Source organism: Nerophis lumbriciformis, linkage group LG28 (genome assembly GCF_033978685.3).
Source record: "Nerophis lumbriciformis linkage group LG28, RoL_Nlum_v2.1, whole genome shotgun sequence".
NCBI lineage: Eukaryota > Metazoa > Chordata > Actinopteri > Syngnathiformes > Syngnathidae > Nerophis > Nerophis lumbriciformis.
Window position 1 is genome coordinate 16,625,077 of NC_084575.2, and position 15,490 is coordinate 16,640,566.

Here is a 15,490-nt window from a genome sequence, read left to right on the forward strand (position 1 = left end):
GGGCCACCTCTGAGACGAGATGGGGCTGGCTGCATTGGCAGACACCTGTCTTAAGCGTGTGTTCGTATGAGATAAATAAACACAATCATGTTTAATGAACTGTTTGCATATTTTATTAAACCTATCAAGAAGTGGTGAAAGTCACATGACCACAACAGGCTAACTGCACTGCAGAGTCATAGTAGAACCTTTCAAATCACAAATTAACATACAAACCCCGTTTCCATATGATTTGAGAAATTGTGTTAGATGTAAATATAAACGGAATACAATGATTTGCAAATCATTTTCAACCCATATTCAGTTAAATATGCTACAAAGACAACATATTTGATGTTCAGACTGATAAACAATTTTTTTTTTGCAAATAATCATTAACTTTAGAATTTGATGCCAGCAACACGTGACAAAGAAGTTGGGAAAGGTGGCAATAAATACTGATAAAGTTGAGGAATGCTCATCAAACACTTATTTGGAACATCCCACAGGTGTGCAGGCTAATAGGGAACAGGTGGGTGCCATGATTGGGTATAAAAACAGCTTCCCAAATAATGTTCAGTCTTTCACAAGAAAGGATGGGGCGAGGTACACCCCTTTGTCCACAACTGCGTGAGCAAATAGTCAAACAGTTTAAGAACAACGTTTCTCAAAGTGCAATTGCAAGAAATTTAGAGATTTCAACATCTATGGTCCATAATATCATCAAAGGGTTCAGAGAATCTGGAGAAATCACTCCACGTAAGCGGCATGGCCGGAAACCAACATTGAATGACCGTGACCTTCGATCCCTCAGACGGCACTGTATCAAAAACCGACATCAATCTCTAAAGGATATCACCACATGGGCTCAGGACCACTTCAGAAATCCACTGTCACTAAACACAGTTCGTCGCTACATCTGTAAGTGCAAGTTAAAGCTCTACTATGCAAAGCGAAAGCCATTTATCAACAACATCCAGAAACGCCGCCGGCTTCTCTGGGCCCGAGATCATCTAAGATGGACTCATGCAAAGTTGAAAAGTGTTCTGTGGTCTGACGAGTCCACATTTCAAATTGCTTTTGGAAATATTCGACATTGTGTCATCCGGAACAAAGGGGAAGCGAACCATCCAGACTGTTACCGACGCAACGTTCAAACCCCCCCCCCCCCCGTCACCACTGATCTTTTATTACATGTGTGACACCTTGTCTGTTTCTTGTCAGTTATGAGGGTTTCTTCCTGTCCTGCTCGCTGACTCATGGAGGGGCGGAGCTTTGTGCGCCACAGCACACCAGCAAACAGGCGGTCAGCAAATACCTGTTTCACCTGGTGGTGTGGGACCAGAGGTGTGTGAATTGCATGTCTTCCTAAGCTGGAACACCAGCATGTTATGTGTGCTCCTCCCCCCTGAGCTGTGTTTGGTGTCCCAGCAGGGTTTGTTTCCCGGTGCAGATCAACCAGTTGCCCAGAGAGACACAGTTGACGGTGACACTATATGCCAGCTCCCTGCCGCCCCCCGGTGGAGTGGAGGATAAGGGCAAACAGCGGCGTAGCATTGAGGCTCTGGGCTGGGTCACCATGCCGCTATTTAATTTCAGACAGTAAGTCCCCTGATGTCACTTCCTGTGTAAAGAAGCGTCCTATTTCCTGTTAGAACAGTAGGAAGTGTGTTTGGATGTGGGAAAGGAGTGTTCAGTCTGTGTATGTGTGTTTGCTTGTAGCGTGCTGACGTGTGGCAGGAAGTTGCTGGGCCTGTGGCCATCGACGCCAGGAAGCAGTGGGAACGCTCGCTCCAGCTCGCCAAACTTTAGCCAGCCAGACAGCGTCATCTTGCAGGTAGGCTTGACCTTTGATCGCCATTCTGGTCTGTACAAAAAAAAAAGATAATTGAAGTAAATGGTTTGACACAGGTGGACTTCCCCACCTTGTCCTTTGAGGCCCACTTCAGCACTCCACCTGCAGCAGACTTCTGTCCTAAGTATGACTTTTCCAGACTGGATGCCATCAGCCAGATACAACTGCAGGATGTTCTGCACAAAAAGGCCTTCTTCTGGTCAGACACACGTGCACATGCACATGATGATTGTCTGCTGGTTCTTTCATTAAGAATTGAGCATACCTGTGCAGGTTGACGCCAGAGGACAAGCGACTTCTGTGGGAGAAAAAAGCATTCTGTCAGGCGGAGAGCGCAGCCTTGCCACTTGTTCTTGCCAGCGCCCCCTGCTGGCAGTGGGCCTGTCTGCCTGATATCTATGCACTGCTGAAGCAATGGGCCTGCTTGGGACACCTGGATGCACTGGGTCTCCTCCATGCTACGTATGTCCCTGTCCACTTATTTAGACGTTGGGCATATTAGCTTCTGTGTGACAAATGTATTTATTTCAGCTTCCCGGACCAGGAACTAAGGAGAACTGCTGTCCAATGGATGGACTCTATTTCTGACCCAGAGCTGCTGGACTTCCTGCCTCAGCTGGTCCAGGTAGCATGAACTGCTTTTAGTTGACACGTCTTTGCTGTAAGAGGTGTGCGTTCGTCACATTTGTCTTCTGATGGCAGGCTCTGAAGTATGAGTGTTACCTGGACAGCTCCCTGGTCCGCTTCCTGCTCCGCAGAGCCATCGGAGATGTTCGCATTGCTCACTACCTCTTCTGGTGAGTTTTTACGTAACTTTCTTTCATCTGGACTTTTTTTGTGGTGCTGACAGAAAGTCAACTTTCATCTTCTCCTCAGGCTGCTGAAGGACAACCTGCAGGACAGTCAGTTCTGTGCTCGCTATCAACACCTGCTAGCCGCACTGCTCTGCTGTGTCGGGCGAGGTCTTAGAGACGAGTTTGACCGGCAGTGCTGGCAGGTGTCCATCCTGGCCAAGGTGGCCCAGAATGTCAGAGACGCCGCACCGTCCAACAGACAAGTGAGCTTCGATACGCTAAAAAAATCAGTCGTTAAATATTTACTAAGCAAATAATGTTCTAAACCTGTTTCGTAGAAAATACGTGGGAAACTTTGGAGGTGATAAAAGTTAGTTTGTGTCTCACAGAACATTCTCAGAGAAGGTCTGGAGGAGATGAAGCAGTTCTTCTCAGTAAACAGCAGCTGTAGACTTCCTCTGAACCCGGCCCTGCTGGTCAGGGGGATCAACATCCAGGTGAACACACACACACACACACACATAAGAGAGAGCTTAAGGCTACAGTGTCGCAGCGCCAGTGTAAACACCATTGGCGTCCTTCTCCTTCTGCTAACCCTGCGGCAGACCTTGATGAGCACTTCCAAAAAGTTCTAACCTTTACACGGACCGCAGAGCTGTGATTGGCAGGCTTTTGCTAAGGAAAGTCTAATGTTGGTCTTGTGTCTGTTGTAGTCATGTTCTTTCTTCAACTCTAACGCTGTCCCGCTCAAGCTGTCATTCCAAAACCTCGACCCCTTAGGCGACAATATCAACGTCATCTTCAAGGTAAACGTTCTGGTAGGCTTGGGCGATATATCGATGTTCTCGATATTGTGGAGTTATTCTGTTTCAGACGAATTGAAAAATAAAAAATTGCATACTTTTCGCCCCTCAGGAGCTTCCGTAGCTTGCCCCGTCCTCTTACTTTCTTAGCAGCACACATAGCAAAACATGGCTAATGCTAACGCTAACGAGAGCAAGACGTTTGTTCCAAAGAAAAGTGAAGTGTTGTCATTACTTTGATTTAGTGGCAACAGGCATGGAACAAGTGACTGCACGCTGCAAAGTTAGTTTTAAAAAACCAGCAGCAGCACAACAAACAGCATCTGAAACCGAAGCCTCCAGCCGAGTGCGAGAAATACAACTCTTTACGAGGCGAACAAGACGCAGCAACAAACACACTACGGGCTAAAAAACACCTTACTATGGTGGAATTATTTACACAAGATGATGCAATTTATGATGAGAAAGAAGCGCAATGCGTAGAGCGATCACTAAAGCAGTTGCTCTGCACACCACCAAGATGTGGGAATGAAAAAGTCTGCGTTTACTTTATCCACTTACTGAAACAAACTATAGTCCTCAATGTTTTACTTCATTATTTATTTGGATACAATATATAATACTGCATTTTTATTCACAGAAGTATTTTATTCAATACAGAAGTTTGCACTTTATTGATCTCAAGATTGTTTATTTGCATGCAATGTGCAATGCTACATTTTTGTTAACAAAAGTATTCTATTCCAGCAGAAGTATTGTTTCCCAAGAGAAGCTCTTAATTTAATTATTTGAAAATTGTTCCATTAAAAAGTACAATTTATTTATTGTAAAAAAAGAGCAATATAATACAAATTAGAATTTTTCCAAGAGTAAAATACAGTGTATCCAGTATCATTTTAAACTACTAGTTTTTTATTAAATAAAAGAAAAACTTGTTTTGAAGTATCTCTGTCATTTATATTCAATGGGTTTTTTTTAAGTAGGGAAAAATCTGGGATTTTGTTTTTAGGCCATATGGCCTAGGCCTACATTCTGTAAACATAATTGTTTACAGGACTCTTTGGAGTCTAACAGTTGTCTCTAACCACAGTCTGGGGACGACCTGCGCCAGGACATGCTGACTCTGCAGGTCATCCGCATCATGAACAAGATTTGGATCCAGGAGGGTCTGGACATGAGGATGGTCATCTTCAAGTGTTTTGCCACAGGCAGAGGACGAGGTGGGGACCCTTCTAGTCTGTTTACATATATATATACTCACAAATGATTAAACAGGTGTGTTGTCACCTGCACTTAGGCATGGTGGAGATGATTCCTCAGGCCGACACACTGAGGAAGATCCAGGTGGAGCACGGCGTCACCGGATCCTTTAAAGACCGACCGCTGGCAGACTGGTTGCAGAAACACAACCCCGCTGAGGAGCAGTACGACAAGGTTTTACACATTATTACGTCTTGATTCCTCTGAACAGGCGTACTCAATGGCCAGTATGTCATCTTCATCCCGAAATGTTCTCAGGCGGTGGAGAACTTCATTTACTCGTGTGCTGGCTGCTGCGTGGCAACGTACATTTTGGGAATTTGCGACCGACACAACGACAACATCATGCTGAAGACCAGCGGTCACATGTTCCACATCGACTTTGGCAAGTTCCTGGGACACGCTCAAATGTTTGGCAACATCAAGCGGTGAGTGTTAGTCAACTCCCCTAAGACAGTCTCAACAACCAACCAGCCTTTCGCTCATGGTGGTCATGTGATGTTGATCATGTGACGCCCGCAGGGATCGAGCACCCTTCGTGTTTACCTCCGACATGGCGTACGTCATCAACGGCGGCGACAAGCCGTCCAGTCGCTTCCATGACTTTGTGGACTTGTGCTGTGAAGCCTATAACCTGATCAGGAAACACACACACCTCTTCCTCAACCTCCTGGGCCTGGTAGGCACAGAAACACACACATACGCACATGCGCAAGAGAACCTTTACTCAGCGTTTTTCTCGTCACCTGCAGATGTTGTCATGTGGTATTCCTGAACTGTCGAATATTGATGACCTGAAGTACGTCTACGATGCTCTGAGACCTCACGAGTCTGAGGCTGACGCTACCATGTACTTCACCAGGTACACACACCTCACTTACACCAAGGCTTAGACATGTTGTTTCTTCATAACTAAAAGGAGCTAAATTATTCTTTTTTTATTTATCACGGTTGATGACATAATCACTGTAGGCGTCCTCGCCAAAACATGATGGGAACGTCCTTGGGGCCCATTATACAAGTTACATGTTGTCATACCACCGGGCCAGGAGTACTAAACAAATGTGTGTTTGTTTGTGTGTATGTATGTGCGAGCAGGTTGATCGAGTCCAGTCTGGGCAGCGTGGCGACCAAACTGAACTTCTTCATCCACAATCTGGCTCAGATGAAGTTTGCCTCGGCGGAAGACCATCCCGCGCTTTCCTTCGCTCCTCGAGTTCACACGGCGAAGAGTGACGGCGTCATCAGAAACCTCTACATCTGTCGGCATGTGCGCACAGCCAACAGCGGCAAGGGACATGTAAGTCACGCTAGTCTTTTTTTTTGTTTTTTTTTTGTTACTCTTTGCTGAAATGATTTTATGTGCATGCTAGACAGTGTTGGGCTGACTGGTTGCCAGGGATTGGAATCGAAAACCGGTGCTTGTTCAGAACCGCTTTCCAGTGTATCAATTCTTTAGAATCGCTTGCCATTTATTGGTTCTTTATCGATCCTTCAGGGTGGAGATGACGTCATTACGCGACGTGCGGCGTTCGTAGTCACGTCAGATTTCAAAATGGCGGCGCAAAACGCTCTGAAGTTGACTACATTTTACAAGAAAAGATGGCAACACCGCTTGTCAGGTTCAAACACTGATGACAAGAAACAAGGAATTAAACAGAGACAGAATTAAATTTGGCTCAATTGAGACGTCTGGGCTGTACTCTTGTACAGTCTCCATCACGCTCTGGCGAAAGATTGTACGCCACCTCTTTTATTTGGACTTACCCTGATTACATGGCAGCAGCTGTTTCTAAGGGACGGGGGTCGTAAACAGCCATCGCCTTTGATTACAGAACAGTTCAAAGAAAAGGTCGTAAAACAGTTCACAGAAACGGTCGTAAAACACTTCAAAGAACAGGTGCCTTGAGGGGAGTTTGGCCCTGCTTCCGCTCTGCTTTGTAGTTCTTGGGTCAAGACAATATCTTTCTGTTGATTACAATACATGAAAGAAACAGAACACCTTCATGTTGCTTCCCATCCTACACAGTGGAGTTTTACAAGCCTTCTGCTTCGTAGGATTAAAGACAGCTTTTGTCTTCTCGCCGGACGAGCTGAACTCAATGTAACACAAAGCTTTGTGATAACTTAGATACAATTATTTTAACACCGCTACTTGTAATAATTATAAGGCTGCTCGTTCATCAAGAGTAGGACATTCTAGCAATATGCTGAAACATTTGAACAGACAGCATGCAATAATTATAAATGAAAGTTGCATTTTTGAATCACACCGATCCCATCCCAGCAGCAGTAACGCTAGCACATCATCTGAATACAACAGGTACTAACACCTCCTATCATGTCAGCGCTGTTATTTGTTAAATTGAAAGGGTGATCTTCTCATTTATGTGAGCATGACACAAGACAGATTCTGACTGGCTCTGAGGTGGGCAGTACTCGCCCCTGCTCACGTCTGCCGCTAGAGGAATGTCCCGAGCAGAGACTAAATTTGTGGTCAAATGTTTGCATTTTCGGTATGTGAATGTTCAGTTGTAGTCAGAGAAAAGTTGCATGTTTTCCTGGAACCAGATTTTCTCTGTCATAAAGATAGAATATGGTGTAAAAGTCCATTCATGTCTGCAATTATCTTCAAATGTGAAACTAATCTGTGATATTAACTCATTACATGCAAAGTGAGATATGTCAAACCTTAATTTGTTATCATTTTGATCATCATGGCTGACAGTTTTTAAAACTTTACATTTTCTGAGATTTCAGAACCACCAAAATGATAACCAATAAAGGCTTGACATGTTACTAAATGTTACATGCTTGTGCAATTTGCACATGATTACATTCTACAGAAGAATATTAATTTTCTTATATTTATTTACAAAAAAGTTTTTTTTCTATGCTATGTATGTGCCTCTTGAGACATCACTGTAGGCTTTGTAAGGTCATGTTTACTCTAAACTAAACAAAATTGATGCTAATTCACCCTTTTTTCTCTTTTTTCCCCAAATAACAATCAATAAGAGAACCGTTAAAGAACCGAGTTGTTAACCAGAAAGTGGAATCAAAACAGGAAAAATCTTATCAATTCCCATCCCCACTGGTTGCTATGGTTACGTGTTTCAGGCCTTTGTGGTGAAGGTGGAACGTGAAGGTCAGCAGGAGGCGATGCTGGTTCAGAGGACTTTTGAAGAGTTCCATGAACTTCACAGCAAACTGAGACTTGTGTTCCCCTCTTCCAAACTACCCAGGTACACACACACACACACACACACACACACACACACACACACACACACACATACCTACCTTGCATGCGTTAATAACCACTGCCTCACGTCCTCTCTTCCCCGCCTAAAGTTTCCCGAGCCGCTTTGTCATTGGCCGTTCCCGTGGAGAGGCAGTGGCTGACAGAAGAAAAGATGAGCTGAATGGTTACGTGTGGCACCTGATCCACGCCACCCCTGATGTCTCACAGGTTAGTCAGACGCCCCCGACTCTTGACGTTCAGTTTTGCAAATAGTCACCTTCCTGTCAAGTTTGACTCTTCAATATGTCACACAGCTGTGGACTGAAATTTAAAATACATATTTAAATGTGCCTCACAGCTTTTCATGTTTTTAAATTAAAAAATCAGCCGTGTCATCCTGTGTGGCCACCAGGAGGTAGCAAAGAGTTTTTGTGACTGGTTTTATTTCTACAGTGGTGTTGAAAGTCAGGGCGGGACGATTTTTAATGCCCTGCAGCATATCATTTGTTAAAAAAAAAAAAAAATTCCGTTTCAAGGTTAGGTTGAATCCTATCAGCAAGAAATCACACTAACTTTAATAACTAGGTTTATGAATACAGTATTATACATTCAACTGCTTAGCATCTCTCAGACTTAGACTTAGACAAACTTTATTGATCCACAAGGGAATTTGTTCCACACAGTAGCTCGGTTACAAAGGAGGGAAAGGATAAGGTTGGAAAGGATAATTCACACAAGGGCACAAAAAGAGGGTGAAAACAAAAGGTATTAAGTAGACTAAAAATGTACCATAGTCGCAATATAAAATATAACATGTAATATTTACATATTATATATACAGTATAGAATATATACTGTTATATTATATTTTTATATAATATATACAATATATAACAAATCCCAATTACCATGTACAATAATGCAGTATATGTAACAGCTAAAGCAAAAAAAAAAAAAAGGACAGCATAAAATAAAGAGTAGCTCCAGCAGTGGAACTGTATGCATCTTTTGAATTAGCGTACAGTAGATCCAAATTTGTATTGTCTCGTGTTGCACAGTGCACATATTGGTGGGTAAAATTGAGTCCAAAGAAGCATGATAAAAGTCACCTGAAATGAGAATGAGGGCATCCGGGTGTATGGTCCGTTGCCTAGCAACAGCAGCAGGAATTTATTTGTGAGCATGCAGTGGAAAACGTTTAGAAATCCCTGGTCAAGTGTTATTCTTTCATGGTGGATGGTGGTTAATGGCGGTTTGTCAATTCGCCGTGCTCCACCAAAAACCGCGTTAACACCAAACACAAAACCTGGTCATTCGTCACTCATCCGCAACGAACCCTGAGATCCGCAGCGTTCAAATTGGGCCGTGTTCAAAAAGTTTTTTGCCCTGTAAAGAACGGAAGCCTCCGTATTTGCACCTCTAAATTTGTGATTATTCTGGATTAACACTAGGGATGTAACGATATGAAAATTTCATACCACGGTTATCGTGACCAAAATTATCACAAATATCATTATCTCTGTATTGTTGAATGTGCTTAATAATTACTTATACACACACTGAAATCTTTTTACCAATTTTCTTTTTTCCATCCATCCATTTTCTACCGCTTGTCCCTTTTGGGGTCGCTGGAGCCTATCTCAGCTGCATTCGGGCGGAAGGCAGGGTACACCCTGGACAAGTCGCCTAAAATAAATACACACTGTTACAAAACCCACAATTGTGCATGTTTTGTGTTTCTTATGCTTCACTAGTATTAGTATTTTAATCTGTTTTAATGGCTAAGCTTTTATTTTTTTAAATTGTTTGTTTGTACTATAGTACTTTTTTTTTGTTTTTCATTTATATATTTATTTCAGGCAATGACATAAAAAAGTACAAAGTTGACAACACATAATAATATAAATTAATATAGTGCAAAAGGTAATGTATAGTATGTAATGCATGATTGTCCAGTTTTGCCTGAAAGGGAGTGGGAAGAAGATAACCTATTTAATCCCACCCCCAGATCTCCATTCAGTGATTATTCACATGAATTTCACTCTTACTTTGTTTACGGATTATAATACTGATGTTGTATCATAGTGGCATTACCACAGGTAACAATAATTATTACACTGTAACAATAATTATTACACTGTAACAATAATTATTACACTGTAACAATAATTTGTATCAACAATGTAGGAATAATGAATATACCAACAATGGTAATAGACAACATCGCAATAATGGTAAGGAAACATTGAGCACATGTTAACATTTTGAGACATAGTATAGCAGCAGGTCAAATAAAGACAATTTTCATTTTTCATTTAATTAATGAAAAGTGTGTAACAAATGAAATATATTTTTATTATTTCTGGCGGGCGTTGTGGCGTCGTACTCTGTTCAGCAGTCCTTGAACGCGATGTAAAAATACCTTTGTCACATATCTAATCCCTTTGTTCTAAGAGAGTACAGCTTGTAGGTTTATTCAATTTTCAAAATGTAATATCTTAGTTACTCAGACAGCAATGTCTTTTCTTAAAGGGGAACATTATCACCAGACCTATGTAAGCGTCAATATATACCTTGATGTTGCAGAAAAAAGACCATATATTTTTTTAACCGATTTCCGAACTCTAAATGGGTGAATTTTGGCGAATTAAACGCCTTTCTATTATTCGCTCTCGGAGCGATGACGTCACGTTGTGACGTCACATCGGGAAGCAATCCGCCATTTTCTCAAACACATTACAAACACCGAGTCAAATCAGCTCTGTTATTTTCCGTTTTTTTCGACTGTTTTCCGTACCTTGGAGACATCATGCCTCGTCGGTGTGTTGTCGGAGGGTGTAACAACACGAACAGGGACGGATTCAAGTTGCACCAGTGGACCAAAGATGCAAAAGTGGCAAGAAATTGGACGTTTGTTCCGCACACTTTACCGACGAAAGCTATGCTGCGACAGAGATGGCAAGAATGTGTGGATATCCTGCGACACTCAAAGCAGATGCATTTCCAACGATAAAGTCAAAGAAATCTGCCGCCAGACCCCCAGGAAAAGAGAGCGGATGAGGGTGTGTCTACAGAATATATTAATTGATGAAAACTGGGCTGTCTGCACTCTCAAAGTGCATGTTGTTGCCAAATGTATTTCATATGCTGTAAACCTAGTTCATAGTTGTTAGTTTCCTTTAATGCCAAACAAACACATACCAATCGTTGGTTAGAAGGCGATCTCCGAATTCGTCCTCGCTTTCTCCCGTGTCGCTGGCTGTCGTGTCGTTTTCGTCGGTTTTGCTTGCATATGGTTCACTTCAAACCGATATGGCTCAATAGCTTCAGTTTCTTCTTCAATTTCGTTTTCGCTACCTGCCTCCACACTACAACCATCTGTTTCAATACATGCGTAATCTGTTGAATCGCTTAAACCGCTGAAATCCGAGTCTGAATCCGAGCTAATGTCGCTATAAACTTGCTGTTCTAACCGCCATGTTTGTTTGTATTGGCATCACTATGTGACGTCACAGGAAAATGGACGGGTGTATATAACGATGGTTAAAATCAGGCACTTTGAAGCTTTTTTTTAGGGATATTGCGTGATGGGTAAAATTTTGAAAAAAACTTCGAAAAATAAAATAAGCCACTGGGAACTGATTTTTAATGGTTTTAACCCTACTGAAATTGTGATAATGTTCCCCTTTAATAAGGAACGATGTTAAAGTTTCTTGCTTTCATGTTAGCATTTAAGCCAGCAACCTGGCGAAGTCAGTCTGTGAGTTTGTCAAAGTGCAGTTATCAATCATGGTTTTTCCATCATTTTAATTTATAACAGTAATACTAACCGCCAGGGGTTTTACTGCGGATACGATAAATACCCTTTGTTGTTACAACCCAAATTAACACCAACATAAATCGCCATTCACATTTCCCTTCCAGACCTTCACAATGTGAACGTGGTAATTATGGAGTTAAACAGGGAAGACTTGTGGGTTCATCATAGGAGCTACAGGGAGGCAGTGTGGTTAATGCAGAGTGAAAGACTCTGCCGCCTTTTAGACAGATCTGTGATACTACCACGCCAGTCTGCTTTGGCGCCGTGTTCAAAACGTGTTGAGAAATGCTTTCCACCATCGTTGGGACATATTTCATGGCAGTGTAAGAAACCGCAATGTGTGAACGCCCCTTTGGTAAAACAATGTCACTTGATTTAAAATGCAGTGACATCTTCCTTTTTGGGGTCGCGCCCCCCGCGACCCCAAAAGGGAATAAGCGGTAGAAAATGGATGGATCTAGTCAATACTAAATTAATTTAAAAAAATAAAATAAAAATTTAAAGAAAATATATTTTGCCAACCTGCCTTCCTGTCAGTACATCAAGAATGTTGGCACTCTGCTTAATTTAACACCCTTCCTCTTGCGATTCACTTTGACCTTTCTCACAACATACTATATCAGTACGCACACGCACACACACACAGTCAGGGAGGGATCAGTTGTGCTCTATCAGGTCTTTCCAGTTTGAGCACACTGGCAGCAGAGACGTGTCTACTTTACACACACACACTGCCTTTTTATATGACATTTATTATTTAGCATTTATGTCTGTTAGCATGTACAGGTAGGATGATATCTCATGTCAGCTTAAAATAGTTATGTGTAGACTATCGCATTATTTTATTTATAGTATTTTTGTGTGTGTGTTTGTGCAGTGTGATCTGGTTTACACCTTCTTCCACCCGCTTCCAAGAGATGAGAGGCCTGTGCCGAGCAGCAGCAAAGCAGGTTTGCATGTCAAGTCTCATTTTCCCATGTAACACACACAGTTTTTAAATTAGACTTTTATTTAATCTGGATAGAAAACGGATTGAGATTTAAACAATAAATTTTAAGTGTGTCCTTGCCAAGCACTGTTAATAGTTCCACAAAATCACTGATCATTACACAAGCACGCACAGGCACGCACAGACAGAGCGGTGTGTAAGTAAAACCAGGCACAACCTGATGAACCTTTTCAAACATGTAGGCATTTAGAGCAGCGAAACTGAATACCTTTTCCCTAGATCACTTCTGGCTTTAAAAGGAACCACACCTAAGATAAAGTGCACGTGCTCCCACACACACTCATAGGTAGTTAGGGGTTAAAGTTTAATGGGAGCACTCCTTGTGTCAGTGTAATAATGTTCCTCATGTTGTATATTTATTACATATTGTCACATATCCATCGTGTGTCTGCATACCGTTGTCAGTAGCCAGAGGAGCCTGTTCAGTGCTAGACTGCTTCATCCCAAATGCAGGACTAATAGACTAAAAAACTCCTTTGTCCCACACGCCATTAGACTGTACAACTCCTCTCTGGGAGGGCGGGGGATACTAGGATGACAGGGGATGCAAAACTATAACAGTGCAGTGACGTGCGGTGAGGTTCATGGCTGGTGAGGCACTGACTTCATCACAGTCAGATTTACAAACATATGAAACCTAAAGAGTATCTTATTCACCATTTGATTGGCAGCAGTTAACGGGTTATGTTTAAAAGCTCATACCAGCATTCTTCCCTGCTTGGCACTCAGCATCAAGGGTTGGAATTGAATCACCAACAATTATTCCCGGGCGCGGCGCCGCTGCTGCCCACTGCTCCCCACTGCTCCCCTCACATCCCAGGGGGTGAGCAAGGGGATGGGTCAAATGCAGAGGACAAATTTCATTACACCGAGTGTGTGTGTGACAATCATTGGTACTTTAACTTAACTTTAACTTTACACATACAAACTGTAGCACACAAAAAAGCACATTTAATAAAAAAACGTTATTATGGTCTTACCTTTACTTATAAGTGCGGGAACAGTGGTGTTCGTGTTGGAGGAGTTGTGAATGAATGAAATACGAAATCCGTGCTGCAGTCTGCAGGTGTACCTAATGTTGTGTCCCTGCAGTCGTTCACGGCTCCTCCGGCGCGAGCAATGTTGTTTTTGCACTTTTTGGCTTCTTGTTAAGTGACTTTTTTTGGGTGGATTTGGTCTTGCACGTGGAGGGTGTGGGCTTTGGTTGGTGTGGCGCTCCGGTCGGGGGGTGCAGTCTGCGGCGGAGGTGCAATAACCGGCACCAGGAGGCGGGGTTACGCGATCCTCACACAGTGCGTCTTCGCAGCAGTTTTATGATTGCTCAGCACAAGAAATACGTTACACACATACAGTTGTTGACAAAATACACTGTACATTATATACCTCAGCTAACTAAACTATGGAAATGTATAATATAGTTCATATAGCAATACGGTCTCACTGCACAGCAGGCCAGCAGTTAGTCGAGTCCACAATCCATGGTGAGGCACAATTGAGTGACGTGCCTCAACTGGCTGCTGTTCACCGCACCGTCTCTTCTCAGTATTTGAACGGCAAATGTGAAAATTCAGCGATTTTGAATAAAAATAATCTAAAACTGGTGAAGTTAAACGGAAAATAACTTTATAGTATAATCACTGGATACATATAACAATTTAATTAATTTTTTTTCTTTTTACATTTTTTTTTCTTTCCATGATGGCCTCTAGTGACCGCACGTCACTGTAACAGTGCAATAATTTTTCATAACATGGTCACTACTGCCTAGTTTCTCTTGTTATATTCTTATTTTACTGGTATATTTTTATTCTCATTGTTGCTTTTTATTTTTTATTCTATTGTAATATTTTTCTATTTTGTTTCCATTTATACCCCAATTATTTACTTTTTAAATTCGATTTAATTCTGTACACTGCAGCTGGAATTTTAATTTTCCTGAGGGAACTCTCCTGAAGGAATCAATAAAGTACTATTTATCTATCTATTTATAGAGATTCCATGGACTCCAGTTTCTGGAAAAGAGCTTGGTGAGGTCAAACTGTCCATCTCCTATAGGAGCGACAAACTGTTCATCATGGTCATGCACATCCGAGGACTGGTCAGTGTTTGTGTGTCCGCTGGCAAGTCACGTGTTCTTGTGTTTTGGCTGGGCACTGACATGAGTGTGTTTGCATGTGAGCAGCAGCCCCTGCAGGATGGGACGGACCCGGACCCCTACGTGAAGCTCTATCTCCTCCCAGACCCTCAGAAGACAAGCAAGAGGAAGACCAAGGCGGCGAGGCGCACGTGTAACCCCACCTATAACGAGATGGTACTAACATGTTGACATGACCGATGTTTGTAGAAGCGTTAACGGGACCACCTGGCTTTTTTCATTCACTCGTGTGTCGTTCTTGCAGCTGGTGTACGAGAGGATCCCCCGCGGCGACCTGGACCAGAGGGTGATCCACTTGAGGGTTCTGGGAGATGGGGCCTTTTGGGACAACACTCTGCTGGGAGAGACCTTCATCCCCCTCACTACACTAGTCCCAGGTCAGCACTGGGTGGACTGGCACCAGCTGGGATGCGCCAACCCAGACTCTGCCCATTGAGACGGGAACGGTCAGAGGAATAAAAGGGGAAATCCTTTCAAAGTAAAAGCCTGTGGTGGCTGGTGCGCTCTGTGTGAGAGTTTATTGTCAAACTGCTGCAGTGTCACGTCGTTGAAATTAACATTCTGGTCCCAC

General features: G+C 42.6%; 1 protein-coding gene across 2 annotated transcripts in view; it reads left to right on the forward strand.

The window, feature by feature from the left end:
* Positions 1-15,490, forward strand: part of pik3c2b (phosphatidylinositol-4-phosphate 3-kinase, catalytic subunit type 2 beta) — a 35,163-nt gene that overhangs the window by 18,955 nt on the left and 718 nt on the right. For both annotated transcript variants that reach the window (XM_061923752.2, XM_061923753.2), the window contains exons 12-33: positions 1,204-1,326; positions 1,414-1,581; positions 1,702-1,816; positions 1,891-2,033; positions 2,108-2,296; positions 2,366-2,459; positions 2,537-2,631; positions 2,711-2,891; positions 3,018-3,125; positions 3,342-3,434; positions 4,522-4,651; positions 4,729-4,865; positions 4,950-5,119; positions 5,214-5,370; positions 5,444-5,553; positions 5,790-5,991; positions 7,812-7,936; positions 8,046-8,163; positions 12,633-12,705; positions 14,756-14,862; positions 14,947-15,075; positions 15,164-15,490. The exon at positions 15,164-15,490 is cut by the window's right edge and continues 718 nt beyond it. In XM_061923752.2, the coding sequence (XP_061779736.2) occupies positions 1,204-1,326; positions 1,414-1,581; positions 1,702-1,816; positions 1,891-2,033; positions 2,108-2,296; positions 2,366-2,459; positions 2,537-2,631; positions 2,711-2,891; positions 3,018-3,125; positions 3,342-3,434; positions 4,522-4,651; positions 4,729-4,865; positions 4,950-5,119; positions 5,214-5,370; positions 5,444-5,553; positions 5,790-5,991; positions 7,812-7,936; positions 8,046-8,163; positions 12,633-12,705; positions 14,756-14,862; positions 14,947-15,075; positions 15,164-15,355 (2,959 nt within the window). In that variant the 3' untranslated portion in view covers positions 15,356-15,490. The remainder of the gene's footprint in view (positions 1-1,203; positions 1,327-1,413; positions 1,582-1,701; positions 1,817-1,890; positions 2,034-2,107; positions 2,297-2,365; positions 2,460-2,536; positions 2,632-2,710; positions 2,892-3,017; positions 3,126-3,341; positions 3,435-4,521; positions 4,652-4,728; positions 4,866-4,949; positions 5,120-5,213; positions 5,371-5,443; positions 5,554-5,789; positions 5,992-7,811; positions 7,937-8,045; positions 8,164-12,632; positions 12,706-14,755; positions 14,863-14,946; positions 15,076-15,163) is intronic.